General features: G+C 41.2%; 1 protein-coding gene across 2 annotated transcripts in view; it reads right to left on the bottom strand.

Moving 5' to 3' along the window:
* Nucleotides 1–324: 324 nt before the first annotated feature.
* SV2B (synaptic vesicle glycoprotein 2B) overlaps nt 325–15,168 on the bottom strand; it is a 40,047-nt gene continuing 25,203 nt past the window's right edge. The window contains exons 5-13 of one of the 2 annotated variants that reach the window (XM_039359174.1): nt 14,549–14,682; nt 13,944–14,033; nt 12,524–12,634; nt 11,732–11,820; nt 10,518–10,682; nt 7,630–7,763; nt 5,397–5,597; nt 3,815–3,974; nt 325–3,316 (exon numbers count right to left, since the gene is read on the bottom strand). In XM_039359174.1, the coding sequence (XP_039215108.1) occupies nt 3,133–3,316; nt 3,815–3,974; nt 5,397–5,597; nt 7,630–7,763; nt 10,518–10,682; nt 11,732–11,820; nt 12,524–12,634; nt 13,944–14,033; nt 14,549–14,682 (1,268 nt within the window). In that variant the 3' untranslated portion in view covers nt 325–3,132. The remainder of the gene's footprint in view (nt 3,317–3,814; nt 3,975–5,396; nt 5,598–7,629; nt 7,764–10,517; nt 10,683–11,731; nt 11,821–12,523; nt 12,635–13,943; nt 14,034–14,548; nt 14,683–15,168) is intronic. The other variant, XM_039359173.1, reaches the window with a different exon arrangement.

Genomic DNA, 15,168 nt, shown 5'->3' with positions numbered 1-15,168 from the left:
AAGAAAATACAGAAAGATAAGGTAAGTATTGCACATTATAAACACAGAGGACTATCCTGCAAAGGTCTTTCCCAAGACCTGGAAAATGGAAAATCCTAGTTCTGTCCATATGCATGTGAAGACCACCCCACCTCCCACCTCTTTGCAACATTGCCTCTCTCATTATAGCTACCTCCCCATATTAAAATTCCCCCACATCTGTTCTGTTACTTGTAGCTCCAGTCCTTAATGGCTGCCAAGCTAAGAAAGATTGGACTGTACAAAAAGATGGCCAGCCAAACAGTTTCTGCAAAAAGGCTAGGAAATCTACAATGAACGCTGAGCCTCAGATGACCCATTTGGTCTGCATTTATTGCAATCTCATTGCCCCACATGAAATTCAAGGTGATGGGTATGCATTCTAGGGAGGCTGATACAGAAGGTAAAGCAGCTTTTTTTATGATGAGTGTCTAAAGGAAATGTAAGTGTGGATAGTGATTGCATCTACTCAATAATACATTTTTTTTCAATGTACACATAATGCTACAGCTACAGGTCCCACGATTATCAGGAAGATGTATTCATACACAAGTTGCAGGCTGGGTACAAAACAAGTCCGTAGAAGTGCAAGAGAACATCACAGGAGGAAATGAGAAGATTCAGGTCTGGCTCTGGACCCATCCATGTCCATTTTTCCTACAAGTGGACCAGACAGTATGGCTTTTTGATATTTAAGACAACAGGAAGAAAGCAGCCGGGACCTCAAGCTCATTGAACAGATGCCAGAGAATACTGAACATGCATCAGCTGGACAGTATGTAACGGAGTCTTATCTAGGTATTATTATGGTTATGATGGTCTTTGACCATAATAAAAAATTTGATTGATGTCATTACAGTAAGAGGCCCAGCGTTTTGGTTTGCTTGTTTTCATTTTTATGGCATTTCTCTGAGGATGGCTTTTTTTCCCCACCTGATAACAAAGAGAACATCAGCAGGAAGTCTTCCGCAAACTGCCTACAAAACAGGATGTAAGTATTTTGAGAGGTCTTTGGATCCTGGTGAGGAAGAACACTCCTGAAAAGCATCAAGAGGTCCACTCTCTCTTCTCAGAATTGTCCTGGCCTCCTTGGCAACAGCCCAAAGCATCAGTCAAAACTCCACATTCCCAATTGTGAATCACATGTCTTCAGGCCATCCATAATGACCACGTGTGTCTTTTCTTGGCCTCAGGGGCAATCACAGTCTCTTGCCATCTCCATCCAGGGACAGTGTGTGTGTGTGTGTGTGTGTGTGTCTTGACACCTGCAATATGTCTTTGCCCTACACGCCAATGTTGATTTCCCTCCATGCCTCCTAAAATTGATCATGGCGTGGAACACTTGAGAACAAGACAGCCTAAGCAATGTCAGAATTACAGTCTTTTTCCTCCTGAAAAATCTTCTTTTCCTCTAGCTGATGATGCATTTTCAGTCTGTACTACAAAGAAGCTTTTAGTGGCTGCAATTCTGAAAGGATGGGAATGACCGTTCCCCAATCTGTACTTTGCACTAACTTCAGTTAAATAGACATCTATCAATAATTCAACTATTGCCATGCATTTATATGGCTATAGTGCACAGCATCCCAATAGTTCTATATTTTCTACATTGATGAGTTAAATCCTTGCCCCTCTTCATGGGGTAGAGGAAGGACATATTTGGTTCTGGAAAGCAACATACAGATGGAAGCCAGTTCAATCAAAGACAGCAGCATAATCCCTCATTTTGTAGAAATATTGCCCAGTAGAATACTACAATACTGTCCAATGGGTTAAATTAACATTAGCAGCACTTTCTCTTACTACGTTAGGCTCCATTACAGAAATTAAAATATCCATGGGGAAAACTGGAAGCATTCTGCTTTGTTTTAGACCATCAATGAGAATGAAATGGGTTGTTTATTCAGAGTGAGTGTGTTTGTGTGTGTGCGTTTACATGCATACTTCAGAACAATATGTGTATTTGTTTGCATGTGCATATATATAATATATATAATGCAAATATAGGCCAGACTTTTTCAAACTGAATAGAAAATCTAAATGACCTGAGAAAAACATTGGGCTAAATGGCCATTGATTCCTCCAATTCCATAAAAAAAGAAAGGGATTTGTTTATTCTGAGGCGACAGGAGAAGAGACTGAGCATATGGGCAGGGTGGCTTTAGGATCCTTCAATAAGGCTCTGCCTTCGACCAAATGTGGAGCTGAGGGCTGACATTTCTCCAAAAGAATTATCTGAACCTTTGATGGGGGAGTGCAATGCTTCTCAGCTTTGGCAACTTGAAGATTGTGTGGACTTCCATTCCCAGAATTGAGTTTGGAGAGTTGAAGACCACACATCTTGATGTGCCAAAGCTGAGAAGCACTGGACTAGTGGTTCAACTGCATGTCTAGCATCTGGAGCATTCAGGTTCAAATTTCTTCTCCATGGAAATGCTTGCGGAGACCTGAGGTCAGTGAGTCTACCTAAGCCCAACCTAAAAAAAGAATTGTTGGGGTTTTTTTGTGGGGAAAAATTGGAAGGAGTGTTATGTATTCTACCTTGCTCTTGAAGAAAGGAGAGGATGATGGATGATGGATGGAGATAGATAGAGAGATAGAGATAGATAGATAGATAGAGAGAGAGAGAGAGAGAGAGAGAGAGATGGATAAGATAGATAGATAGATAGATAGATAGATAGATAGATAGATAGATAGATAGATAGTGAGAGAGAGATGAGCAATGATGGATAAGATAAGCTAGCTAGTTTTGTGGAAAACTGTAGAAATACAGATATCAAGCTATCTGTATTGATGTCTATCTTGATGTTTATACATTCCTTTTAATGTATGAATTTCTCCAAGTAGGCTGTGATGGCTATTGATTAGAACTTTGCACATATTTGTCAGATAAGGGGTGTATCATGTATTTTGCCTGGCTGCGTGGGCTCCACCATCACTACACAATAATCCTAGAATTAAGGATTCAACCTTCCTTCAGTAGAAGGTCTCTTCTTCTCCCCCTTTTCCCACAAAATATGAGGTATTGGCAGAGAAATATTGGTAGACGTTTTGATTTTCTTCTAAACAGGTCTCTTCACCGTTGACTGGTATTGTGTTTCATCCTCAAGCTGCTCACATCAGGACTTGGTCCCGTGTGTCTGGCAGCTGCAGGGCTAGGAGGCCTCCACCAACTAGAGCAGAAGAAGCCAGAAGAATGGGGATCACTTTGGTGATCCCAACAAAAGAGGCAAAGATGGAGTTTCCCAAGATGGCCCCAACTTTACAGACACCGGTGAGTATCCCAAAGGCTGTGGCTCTAGATAAGAAGGACAGAAAATCATAGAAAGGTTTCAGAATTCAAAAGCCAGAGATCCAAGACTCAATTCCTTTAACATATGAACATTTCAATTCCTTTAAATATTTATAATAATCATCTCACCTTCACCTGCATATAACTGGGCACGTCAAGGAAGCCAGAACTAACTATCCAGATTTCAATAGGCATCTTGTGTCAAACATGGAATTCTGAAATCTGCAAAAGGGATTTCCTAACCTCGTTTATGGGGAATTCATTATAGTAGAGCGATATCTTTGAAACTCTTTGAAACATTTTGTGCAGAGGCAGGAACAGCAGAAGAGAAATAGAAATTCCTTTCTGGACAATAAAGTAGATGTGAGAAAGGGGAAGTTGGCTAGATTACTCAGAGGAGCTTTCAAGCAATACATTTTTTGCATAATTCGAATAATAATATACAAGCTACTGGGACCCTGAAACTAGGATTCTCCAGAAAAGAGGTCAGCGAAAATGAATCACCTTTTATGCGTGGGATACAGCTCTACCGTGATGACGTTCAAGGCATTCCAAGCTGCGATGCTCGTGCCACAAAAGAGACACTGCCATCCAATCATGGCTGACTCGCTATGACCAAAGAACAAGAAGAAACAACACACTGCAGAGATCAGCATGGACCCCCCTGCAAGAGAAGGCAAGAAGGAGGGGAGAAATATCAGCTTTGTCAAGATGGCATCCGGAAGTAGGCAATTAAAGGCTCATCCTTTTAAAATGTAGTGTACAAAGGGCAGGGGTTTAATTGCATTAGGGCTTCTTTGATGCAACTGCAGACACTTCCTGTTGGGTCTGTCCTAAATGAACAGAACCTGGATGCCCTTTCTGGATCAGACGACTTCAAAGCAAAGAAACTGGGATGAAAGTTCATCTAGAAACATAGAAAACTGACAGCACAAAAAGACTTAGTTTTCCGTTGAGAGTTTGGTTTTGGTTTCTTTTTAATGTATTATTTTTTTAATATATTTTTTATTTTATTTTTTTTGTTGTTGTTGGATGATGGATATGTGTTTATGCCATGTTTAAACTCAGTTACTGATGATTGACCCACCACCTTCTCTGGAGGTTGGTTCCAAGCGTCTACTACTCTTTCTGTAAAGTAATACTTTCTGACATTGCTTTTGAAGTTCCTGTTGGTTTGAAGTTATGCCCCTGTGTTCTTCTTAATATCTAAAGGTAAAGGTTTCCCTGTCCAGCACCCTCCAGGGCAGGGTGTTCATCTGTTTCTTGGCCAACGGAACCAGCATTGTCCAAAGACATTTTCTGTGGTCCTACAGCCAGCACGGCTATGTGTCAAAGATTGCATGGAATGCTCTTACCTTCCCACCAAAGTGGTACCTGTTTTTATCTGCTTTCATGCTTTTGAACTGCTAGGTGGACAGGAGCTGCGGTGAGGACAGGAGCTCAGCCTATTGCGCAGAGCTCAGATCTCAAACCCGGGCTGACAAGCTCAGTGTCTAACCATTTAATAATTTTTTATTTTTCCAAACTCTCCCCCATACATATACTGTGATATTTATCAGATGTTAACATACATTCTTTTTACATTCATATATAAGATACTTTTAATAAAATGAAATAAATACATACACGTGACTTTTGGTGTTGCTCGGCCATTTCCCCTTTCACTGTATCCACACTCCTTCTTCTCTACCTTCTTTCTCCCTTTCTTCTCTTCCCTACTTCCCTCCGTGTGTAACTATTGAACCATTCTGCCCCCTTGCTTAATATCTACCAAGCAGGAAATAGTCTTGGGGAAGATGATCATGCCAGGAAGACAAATATACAGCTCCGCTTTCTTAGGAATGCGCCCTTTTTTTCCTCCACAGGGAAAGGATTTTGCATTGTTTGTTGATTATTTCAGAAAAGCAGGGAGAAGTCTTTAGATATACAACCCCCACCCCTTATTTGGAACCTGAACAGTCCCAGGAGGCTCTCTATTGCATGCCACCTCTGCGTGCCTGGCTCTCCAACCAAGACATGGCAGTCATCACACAAAAGGACGACCAAGTCCACCCTTCCCCTTTGTTACCATGCATCCCCCACTCACCGATCATCTTGATCCTTCCCAATTTGTCCATCAGCAGAGCTGAGATGATATTACCAGGCAAGATAGACAGATTTCCCAAGAAGCTGACCAGGTAAATAAGGAAGTCATTGTCCTCCTCAAAATCCAGCTGGCAACCTCCCTTCTCCCCAAAGTCAGAGATGTTCACAAATTCGCAGTCTATGAATTTATGCTTGTAGAGATCTGTGAAAAGGAAACCATGAATGACCATCGCTGGAAAGCTTTCAAAGCAAGTGAGAAATCTGCAGTGGCTCAGAGTGCTGGGCAACAGCCTCTCACTGTGAGGGTAAGAATTATTGGGGTGACTTTTAGTGCACGTCTCCCATGAGGGACACAAGCTTCTGAGAGAATTTTAATGAATGAGGGAATCGTGCAAGTGACCTTCCATGAGGTCATATGGGGTCTGGTAAACAAGGCCTCCAAAATTCTTCAGAAGTTTGTAATCTTTACACAGTTTCACTATCTGGCCCATAATGCAGTGTATTTAAAAAGATCACTGGGCCCAGAGCTTCATAAATCCCCAATCTAGAAGCCTAAAGTGGCGCAGCAGTTAGAGTGCAGTACTGCAGGCCACTTTAGCTGACTCTGTTCAGCAGGTCAGTGGTTCAAATCTCACCGGCTCAAGGTTGACTTAGCCTTCCATCCTTCCGGGGTAGGTAAAATGAGGACCCAGATTGTTGGGGGCAATGTAAATATATATATATATTGCTTACTGGTGTACACCGCTTAGAGAGTGCTTGCACTTAAAGTGGTATATAAGTCTCATAAATAAATAAATCTATACATTATTCTGAGAAGGGATATCAGAAATCGTCATGGGATGACTGCAGGGAGGTTTCAGTCCAGGCCAAGTTGGCGGTCATGGGTTCACAGTTCCAGCCTCACCCATGCGCATGTGGCTTTAATGCTGCTTTGCAAAAAGAACAAGGCTTAGATTGTGTTGTTGAAACTGTCTGATGGCCCTTTGAATACTGCCAAATCAAACCGTTAGCATGAAAAATCACAAATAATGGCAGTCTTTCCATCCTCCAAAAAAAAAAAAAAGCGAATGTTTGAAGCTTAGTCCAGCCATGTCTGCAGAGTTTCGTCAAAATATTCAGCATGGCAGCTATGATGTTGTTGTTGTTAATTGCGAAGTCGTGTCCGACCCATCGCGACCCCATGGACAACGTTCCTCCAGGTCTTCCTGTCCTCTACCATCTTCTGGAGTCCATTTAAGTTCACACCTACTGCTTCAGGGACTCCATCCAGCCACCTCATTCTCTGTCGTCCCATTCTTCTATTGCCCTCCATCTTTCCCAGCATTGGCAGCTATGATGGTGTGATCCAAATTCAGTTAAATTATGGTTGCAGGTAGATCTTGGATTCCACCACTGAGCTCAGTGGTGCAACCCAAGTGCTGCATCATGACTGCTGTGTTGAATATTTTGACTAAACTCTGCAGTCACCCCTGAACTAAATTCCAAACATTCCTTTTTCTTTCTTTTGAAGGAATGGGATGGGATGGGATGGGATGGGATGGGATGGGATGGGATGGGATGGGATGGGATGGGATGGGATAGGATAGGATAGGAAAGGAAGGATCTTGGAGATCTTCTAGTCCAGCCTCTGCTCAAGCAGGAGAACCTATATATTTCAGATAAGTGACTGTCTAACCTCTTCTTAAAAGCCCCCAGTGATGAAGTACCCAGGATTTCTGAAGGCAAGCTGTTTCACTGGTTAATTGTCCTCACAGTTAGGAAGTTTCTGCTGAATTCCAGGTTGCTTCTCTCCTTGGTTAGTTTCCAACCACTGTTTCTTGTCCTGCCCTCTGGTGCTTTGGAGAATAATTTGACCCCCTCCTCTTCTTTGTGGCAGCCCCTCAAATACTGGAATATTGCTATCATGTCCCCCCTAGTCCTCCTTTTCTTTAGACTAGCCAAACCCAAGTCCAACTAGCCAAACCCAAATCCAAGATGGAAAGGCCATGTCATCATTTGTGATCTTCATGCTAACAGTTTGAGGGCAGCCCGCCATCTTGACTATTTTGGACTATACAGTGCAGGCCTTCCACCCTCGTCTCTGTCAGCGATTATTCTCCTTCTGTTGCCTGCAAATTCTGCTCTAAAGTTTTGGCTCTCTGTCTTCTGCTTTTATAGAAATGAAGAGGTCCCCTCCCCAATGTGCAGAAGCATTATGTGCGTGTGTACCCATGTGCTCCTCTACGATACATTACCTGTGTCAGAGAAGTTGGTTTTTATCAGAGTGCACTTTTTGAAGAAGGTCTGGCTGGATGTCACATCTTCAAAATGGCAGTCCTCGAAGAGGGAGTTCTCAAAAGTCACATCGCGCATTTTCATTTGGATGAACCTGAGGATGGATAAGAACTAAGACCTTGCCATCATACCTCATCAGAAGAAAGCTTTTTTTTTTTATCAGCAAAGGATAGGAGATAAGAAATACAACAGGCTATGGATCAATCAATCAATTAATAAATTGATTGAACAGACTACGGAATGCATCCAAGGCACAAAAAGTTAAACCAGCATCTTAAAACTTAGAATGCAACCTTTTGTTTCTTCAAGTTATAGAAACCTGGTAATCAAGGGCATTGTTGTTAGTGAAAAAGTTGGCGGGTTTGGAGGTTAAGGAAAGTCCATCAAGGTTGCTAAGACTTCCTTTAAAGGCTGGGGGTGGGGTGTTGAGGAAATAACTCAAATCATTCCAGAAGAAGCTGCTGTAATGGGAAACCAGGTGATGTTCAAAAGTTCCCAGTTTTGAAATTATTTCAGTCTATGATGACTGTGGCAATATTATTATATGCATAAAGATGGAAAGATTCGATACTACCTATGGAGGAATGGATGGTGAAGTTGACAGATTTTGGTGAAAAGGATAATTTTGTTGATTAGAGTTTATTGTTTATAGTTTATATGTATTAAACATTCTGTGTTTATGGATGACTGGAAGCCTCTTTTGGACTTGGTGAGCGAAAACTGGGGAAAATATTCTCGTGATTTCTGGTTTTAATGATTGGACACTATATAGAAAGAAGAGACTCATGAAATGCAGTCTAACCATGAATTTCAGCAGAAAAGGCTACAGGAACTGCTGTCTCTCATTTTGCCACGAGAGGTCAGAATGCCCCAAATAAAAACCAAAAAGTTCCTTTAAGTTGACATCAGCTCAAAGAAACAGGGAAAGAAAGAAAAAAATCTGACATCCAAAATAAAGATAAATTTCCTTCAAGTTGAGCTTGACTCCTGGTGCCTCCTGGTGTCAGTCCACAAATGACACAATGAGATCCTCTTGAGATCAGATCTTTATGGGCTTACACTTAATAAAAACTAGCCAAACTAAAGATGTAACTATATAACTATATAATTATATGCCTGAGGAATTCTGGAAGTTGAAGTCCACAAGTCATAAAAGGGCCAAGTTTGAAGACCTCTGGGTTAGATCGTTGTCTGGGCTGCAGCTCTTCCTCCCAAGGTCATGTCCACCTTCAAAAGGTATCACTTAATGCAGGGGTGTCAAATTGTTGGCCCGCAGGTCAGACGCGTCATCGCAAAACCGCACCCACTCCATTGCCAGCAATGGCAAAAAAGATCCGATACGTAGCGCGACGTCACGTGACGTCGTGGGTTTGACATGTCTGACTTAATGGAACCAAGTCTCCAATTTGTGGCAACCTTGGGTGGTCGCCTGAAGTGCTAAGCCAGTTCAAACTTAGTTAGCATTTGGGCAGGAGAGTCTGGGCAAAAGGTCAGACAATGAAGGAAGCAATAACGAGCCACTTCTGTATTGACAAGAAACTGTTCATGTAGCCCCGAAAATTGAGTTGAACTAGAAAGATTTTTGTTTCACTTAATCAAATAAAAGGGGAAATGTATTACATCCATGCGGAATAATCATATTAAGTGGAGTTAAAATAATTTAAAGGTCTAATAGCAGCCCTTAACCCCTACACGATCGCTGGCTGCATATCAACCAAATGTGCAATGTATTTCAATAAAGATTTTTCTGGCCATCAATTTTTGTTATCAGTTATATTATTATTTAATATACTGCTCTCTCTTCTATTGGAAGATACCATTTATTAAAATAGCACATCGTGTCTGAAGTGAGTAGGATAAAACCATAATATGGTATGAAGACACACACCCTCTGCAGGGTCTTCTTCTCCCCCCAATTTTAAAAGTGAGGATCTCCCTGTTGATCCTTAATTAAGAGATGGGCTTTCTGGAGCCATTTTCTCAATCTAGAGATAACATGAACTTTCTATGCACAACCCACCAACTCAATCCAGCTCATTTTTCACACTCAAGCCCTCCCTGTGGTTGCAGGGAGGAAGTAATTGAGTAGTAAAAGAGATGGGATGCCTAAGGAAACTCTCTCTTTTTTGTGGGTCCTTTCTAAGTCTTCAACGTCTATATCAGGAGAGTCAAGAATTACTTAGCACCTTGGTTAGTAAGATATGGCTGCTGGGAGAAGTTGGTTTAACCCTGTTCCAGCTGGGATGTGTTTCAGATGAAATCTAACTACTGAGAAGGAATTGATTGGATCAATGAACTTCTTTTAATTGAACCCTCAGTCAATGACTGGAGATGGAAGAGGATTCAGATACAAAGGTGGATCTCCACCTTGTATGACAGGGGTCTTCAAACTTGGCCCTTTTGTGACTTGTGGACTTCAACTCCCAGAATTCCTCAGCCAGGCACGCTGGCTGAGGAATTCTGGGAGTTGAAGTCCACAAGTCATAAAAGGGCCATGTTTGAAGACCCCTGTTGTATGAGTTCCACCACTTGGAATAACTGAGATAACATGGTGTAGCCCTAGAGGTTTAGGGCGATGATCATTAGGGGGCAGTGGTTAGAATGCAGTACTGCGAGCGATTTCTATTGACTGCCTGCTGCCTGCAGTTCGGCAGTTCAATTCTCACCGACTCAAGGTTGACTCAGCCTTCCATCCTTCCGAGGTTGGTAAAATGAGAACCCGGATTGTTGCAGGGGAGGGTGGCAAGATGCTGACCCTGTAAACCACTTGGAGAGGGCTGTAAAGCACTGTGAAGTGGTATATATAAGTCTAAGTGCTATTGCTACCATTGCAGGTTGGGACACTCACCTGTCATTCTTGAATGTCCAATTCAAGTAGTGCTGGTTTCTGAGATTAAAGTCAAAGGTGAAATCCTTCACTACTTCTGGCTCAAAAGTCTTCCTCTCTGACTTATATGCTTCCTCTTGGTAATACCGTATCATATCAGGGAACCAGACAATCAGGCCATAATAACTGCGGAGAAGTTGAAAATATCAGTTGCATTCCTTTTCTTGGTGACCCAAAGAGGTCTCCCACAGTTTTAAAATTGGAAGCAGAAGCTGGCTACTTGCCTAAATTCTGTAAGTTCACTCCCAGTCCCCAAATGTACATAAAAACTTGCTGCCCTGATCTGCGTAGGCATTTTATTTTGTTATTATGGCTAATGGTTCTAAAGTACAACTACATAAAGAAGCTATCCCCCCCCCAAAAAAATCCTCCAAAATATATTGTATATCTGAATCTTCTGTTTTTTATGGTCCCACCCAGTGATGGGATTCAGCCAGTTCGCACCACTTCGGCAGAACCGGTAGCTAATTTTTTGTTGCCCAGGCCCAGAATGGACTTCCGGAAGCGGCATCCACACAGAGAACCGGTAGTTCACATATTTAAATCCCACCACTCCTTCCTTCCTTCCTTCCTTCCTACCTTCCTTCCTTCCTTCCTTCCTTCCTTCCTTCCTTCCTTCCTTCCTTCCTTCCTTCCTTCCTTCCTTCCTTCCTGTGGTGGGATTCAGCCACTTCGCACCACTTGGGCAGAACCAGTAACTAATTTTTTGTTGCCCAGGCCCAGAATGGACTTCTAGAAGTGGCATCCACACAGAGAACCGGTAGTTCACATATTTGAATCCCACCACTGATCCTATCCCTCTACAAAAGTTTGGCTTTCCTTCCTTCCCTTCAATCCCAAAGCGAGACCTCAAGAAGGAACTCCTTGCAAAAGGGCTTATTCGTTGTACTTATTACAGTGCTAGTGGTGCTACAGAAACACTAAGTAGGAGTTGTGCCCTTTAGAGATGGTTGGAGAACTTCTCCTTTCTCTGGATACATGTAGAAAAATCATCTAGTCAATTTTCTTGTCCAGCTGATGCAGAGCAGAATTTTGAGAGATTTCAGTTTTAAAAAATATGCAGGGAGGCATCAGCTAGAGCTGATTTCATAGCTGATATGTTGGACATTCTCACTGCAGATCAAAGAGGAAGGATAATGTTCTACAAATCTAAAAAACAATGCTAAGACACCCACCTCAAGGCCATTGAAAACCAGACAACCGACAGTAATAGTGTGTTCATTCTGTACTGTGCTGTCAGACAATAAACCACATTGTCCATTACCTATAAAATCCAAAAATAAGTAATCACAAAAAATAAGTAACTCTTGGTAAAAGCAGTGGCAATCTCAAATTAATTCAGTGAGATTGATGACCTTAATTTATTCTATAATTTGTTGTGATTTCTTTCATATAACAAAAGGCATCTTCAATTAAGCTATTCATTCAGCTAGGAAAAAATTCTTACGTTTAATCACATTACTCATAGGCTGACAGTTTTCTGTGAACTAATGTTTGTTGGATCACACCTTGTATTAGGATATGATTTGATTTGGTTGATCTTAGTTTAAGGCAATATATGGACCACAGTGACATATTCAACAAATCATGGTTAAACAATTATGACCAAGGAAAATATGCAACTACGTGGTCATAGATCTTCAAAATGCATCCCAGAATAGTTTCATCCCAAGGATTATTCATTGGAAGGAAAGCAGAATAAATTGTTGAATTAGGACATCACAGGTCACTGGTTGGTTTGTTTCCTATAATATACTAGATTGTGACTGAAAGTGTGATAGGAACCTTAGCCATTGTCTTCATGTACTAAATGGGGGGAGAAAGTGGCTTGTTTGTTTCTTAAGCCATAAAATGACTTGTTTGTTTGAACATTGCATGTTACCGGTATGTGTTTTACTAATTCAGTTTGTTGAGTTGTATGGATCCAAACTCTGGATGTGTTTTGCTTAGTTACCCTTATTCCATACCTGTCTGATGATAGTCATGGCTCTAACAAACCAACGTTGGTACCATGTTCCTGTTGAACTCTGTATTTCAATAAATTCATCAACCTGCTTGGGAGTTTTTATCTGAGCTACCTGAAGAAGAAAAAAATGAAGTAGAATTTACAAAACTCATCATCACTAGCTGCCTCTTCAAACGCGGCCTGGTTTGTGTTAGCAACTTCAGGAAGGCATACAGCCCATTCTCATGTCTGCTAATCCCCTGGAAGCCAAAATTGTTTGGGACTACACAAAACAAAATGTTGCCACATTCAATGGGGGTTTCTTCAAGGTAAGTGTATACACCTAACATCTTCTCTGGATCTACTCCATCTTTTAGAAAGGATGAATATGTGGCCAAGATCCTTGGTCTGAAGGAAAGAGGCACGTTTACTTACTTATCTTCTATTCCCTTACAGCATCTCCTACCATCAGGTTTGATTGGGATTTACAAATGATAATTAAAAAAAAAATGGAAGAAACCACTCCAAGAGAGAGTTTGCAGAGCTCATATATGTACACAAAGAACATTGAACAGGAAATGATAATACCTGATACGGCCACTTATTCAGGTTTTGGCTGCCATCATGTAATTTCCCATGTTGGATTGGATGCTCAAAATAATAACAATATTGGTAATAAAAATGCCAAATCTGGTCTGAACATCTGGCTAACTGTGAGACAAACCATAATAAATTTAAAAATATAGGCATTTTAAAAATGGCTAAAATTGAACGAGATTTTGACATTCTCATTGAATACCTGTTAAGATCTGTTGTCGTACCAGAACAAAAAGTATTTATAGGATTTCAGGCAAAAATACCAAAATTTTCTAAGATTTGAGTCATTTTTGTTTTGTTTCTTCTTTTTTGTTTTGTTTTTTCTTTTTAATCTATTTTTATTTATGGGGTGACATCCCAATTTTCCCAGAAAGCCTTTTTTATTCATTACTATTACCATTTATTAGTTATGTGATCCCTCCTCAGTGTGGATGTGAGATCTTCTCAACAGTTACCAGACTGGGAAAAGCAACTATACATACATTTGGCTTGAGGTCTACATTGACATCTCTGGGAAAAGAGATGACCATCTAATTTGGCCTTCCATTAACCTGGTTCTTTCTAGAAATGTTATAACTAGAACACCCATCATCCTCAGCCCAAGGAGTCATTATGAGAATGATAGGAAGCATAGTATAACACATCTGGAGAAGTCTGCTTTAGATTACATGGGGATTACACTTTGGCATAAAGTGCAAGAAGAGACTTGAAGGAAAACAATGTCCACAGTGATGCTGATTTTTTTTTAAGGAGGAGATCTGATTCGGGGCATTTATCAAAAAATGGATTACCCTTTGGCCCAAGTCTGTCTGGGAGAAAGAAGAAATCACTTAGATCCAGCTCACCGTGAATACCCTTTCTGGTTCTCCCTTGGCCCTCATGTTGACATCATGGACTTGCTTAAGGATCATCCACGCTTCGTCATGCTTACCAATCTGGAAAAAACCACAGGAGAGGAAGTCAGAAGTTCCATATTGTACACCAGGGGTCTTCAAACTTGGCCCTTTTATGACTTGTGGACTTCAACGCCCAGAATTCCTCAGCCAGGCACGCTGTTGTTGACTCATCATACATTATGAGCCTTAGCACAGAGTTATTCCCTTTTTACCCTGCCATGCATCTGTATCTTTAGCAGCAAGAGAAAATCCTGCATAACAATCTCTCTTTCTGACATGGAGAAAAGGAGAATTCAGTATACAGAATTTTCTATATTTTCGTAGCTGGAGTAGAGTTTGTCATCCTATTATTTTTAGTCTAGGTTAAGCCCATTTCTGAACTTCTGTCTAACTTTCAGTCTCAAAATAGCAAGGAAGCACATTTCTGCTTTGCACCCTCTTTTTTCAAATCTGTCCCAAAAAAGACAGGAGAGAGGATTCAGAGTGATCCCATGGTTGCCCCCTCTGTGCAACATAAAATACGTTTGTCTCCTTTTCCAGATCAGATTGCTTACCTCTAACAAAAAACGTGGGCTTTCTGGCATGAATTTCAGAGCCACAAGTGACGCTATGCAAGGGAGGGAACAGACCACCACAAAAACCCTCCAGCTGTGGAAGTGGTAATGGGTCCCCATACTGAACCCCCATCCTGTAAGGGAGAAAGAGGACAGGAAGAATAGAATACAATGGATCAGGGCTGGTACAGATGTCAGACATTCCAGGTTGAAGGTTCTGGGAGATGATAGAGAGAGAGAGAGAGAGATGGAGATGGAGGGATGGAAGGATGGAGGGATGATGGATGGATGAATGGATGGATGGATGGATGTAGACAGAAGAGACAGAAAGACACACAGAGAGGGGAAATGGATGGATGGGTGATATTTATTGTAGCAGTGACCAGATAAAACAGAACATATATAAACTAAACAGAACAAAGAAAAAAGAATCTAACAAATCTCTAGCTATATGTGATTCAAGCAAAAAGATGTCCGATCAGCATCAGATTTTTTTTCTTCAGCTTTGCTCACATTGTGTGCATTGTCCAGAGAGCCTTAAATTTAGGAGCTGCTGACCCAGCTCATTATTTTGGTGGACTAATCAAGAAAGCCACAGACCATCATTATTCAGCATTACA

This window comes from Crotalus tigris, unplaced genomic scaffold (genome assembly GCF_016545835.1).
Source record: "Crotalus tigris isolate CLP2741 ecotype Arizona unplaced genomic scaffold, ASM1654583v1 scf7180000019068.10715455, whole genome shotgun sequence".
Lineage (NCBI taxonomy): Eukaryota > Metazoa > Chordata > Lepidosauria > Squamata > Viperidae > Crotalus > Crotalus tigris.
Note: the sequence above shows the minus strand (reverse complement) of the source record. Positions and strands in the feature narration are given on the sequence as shown.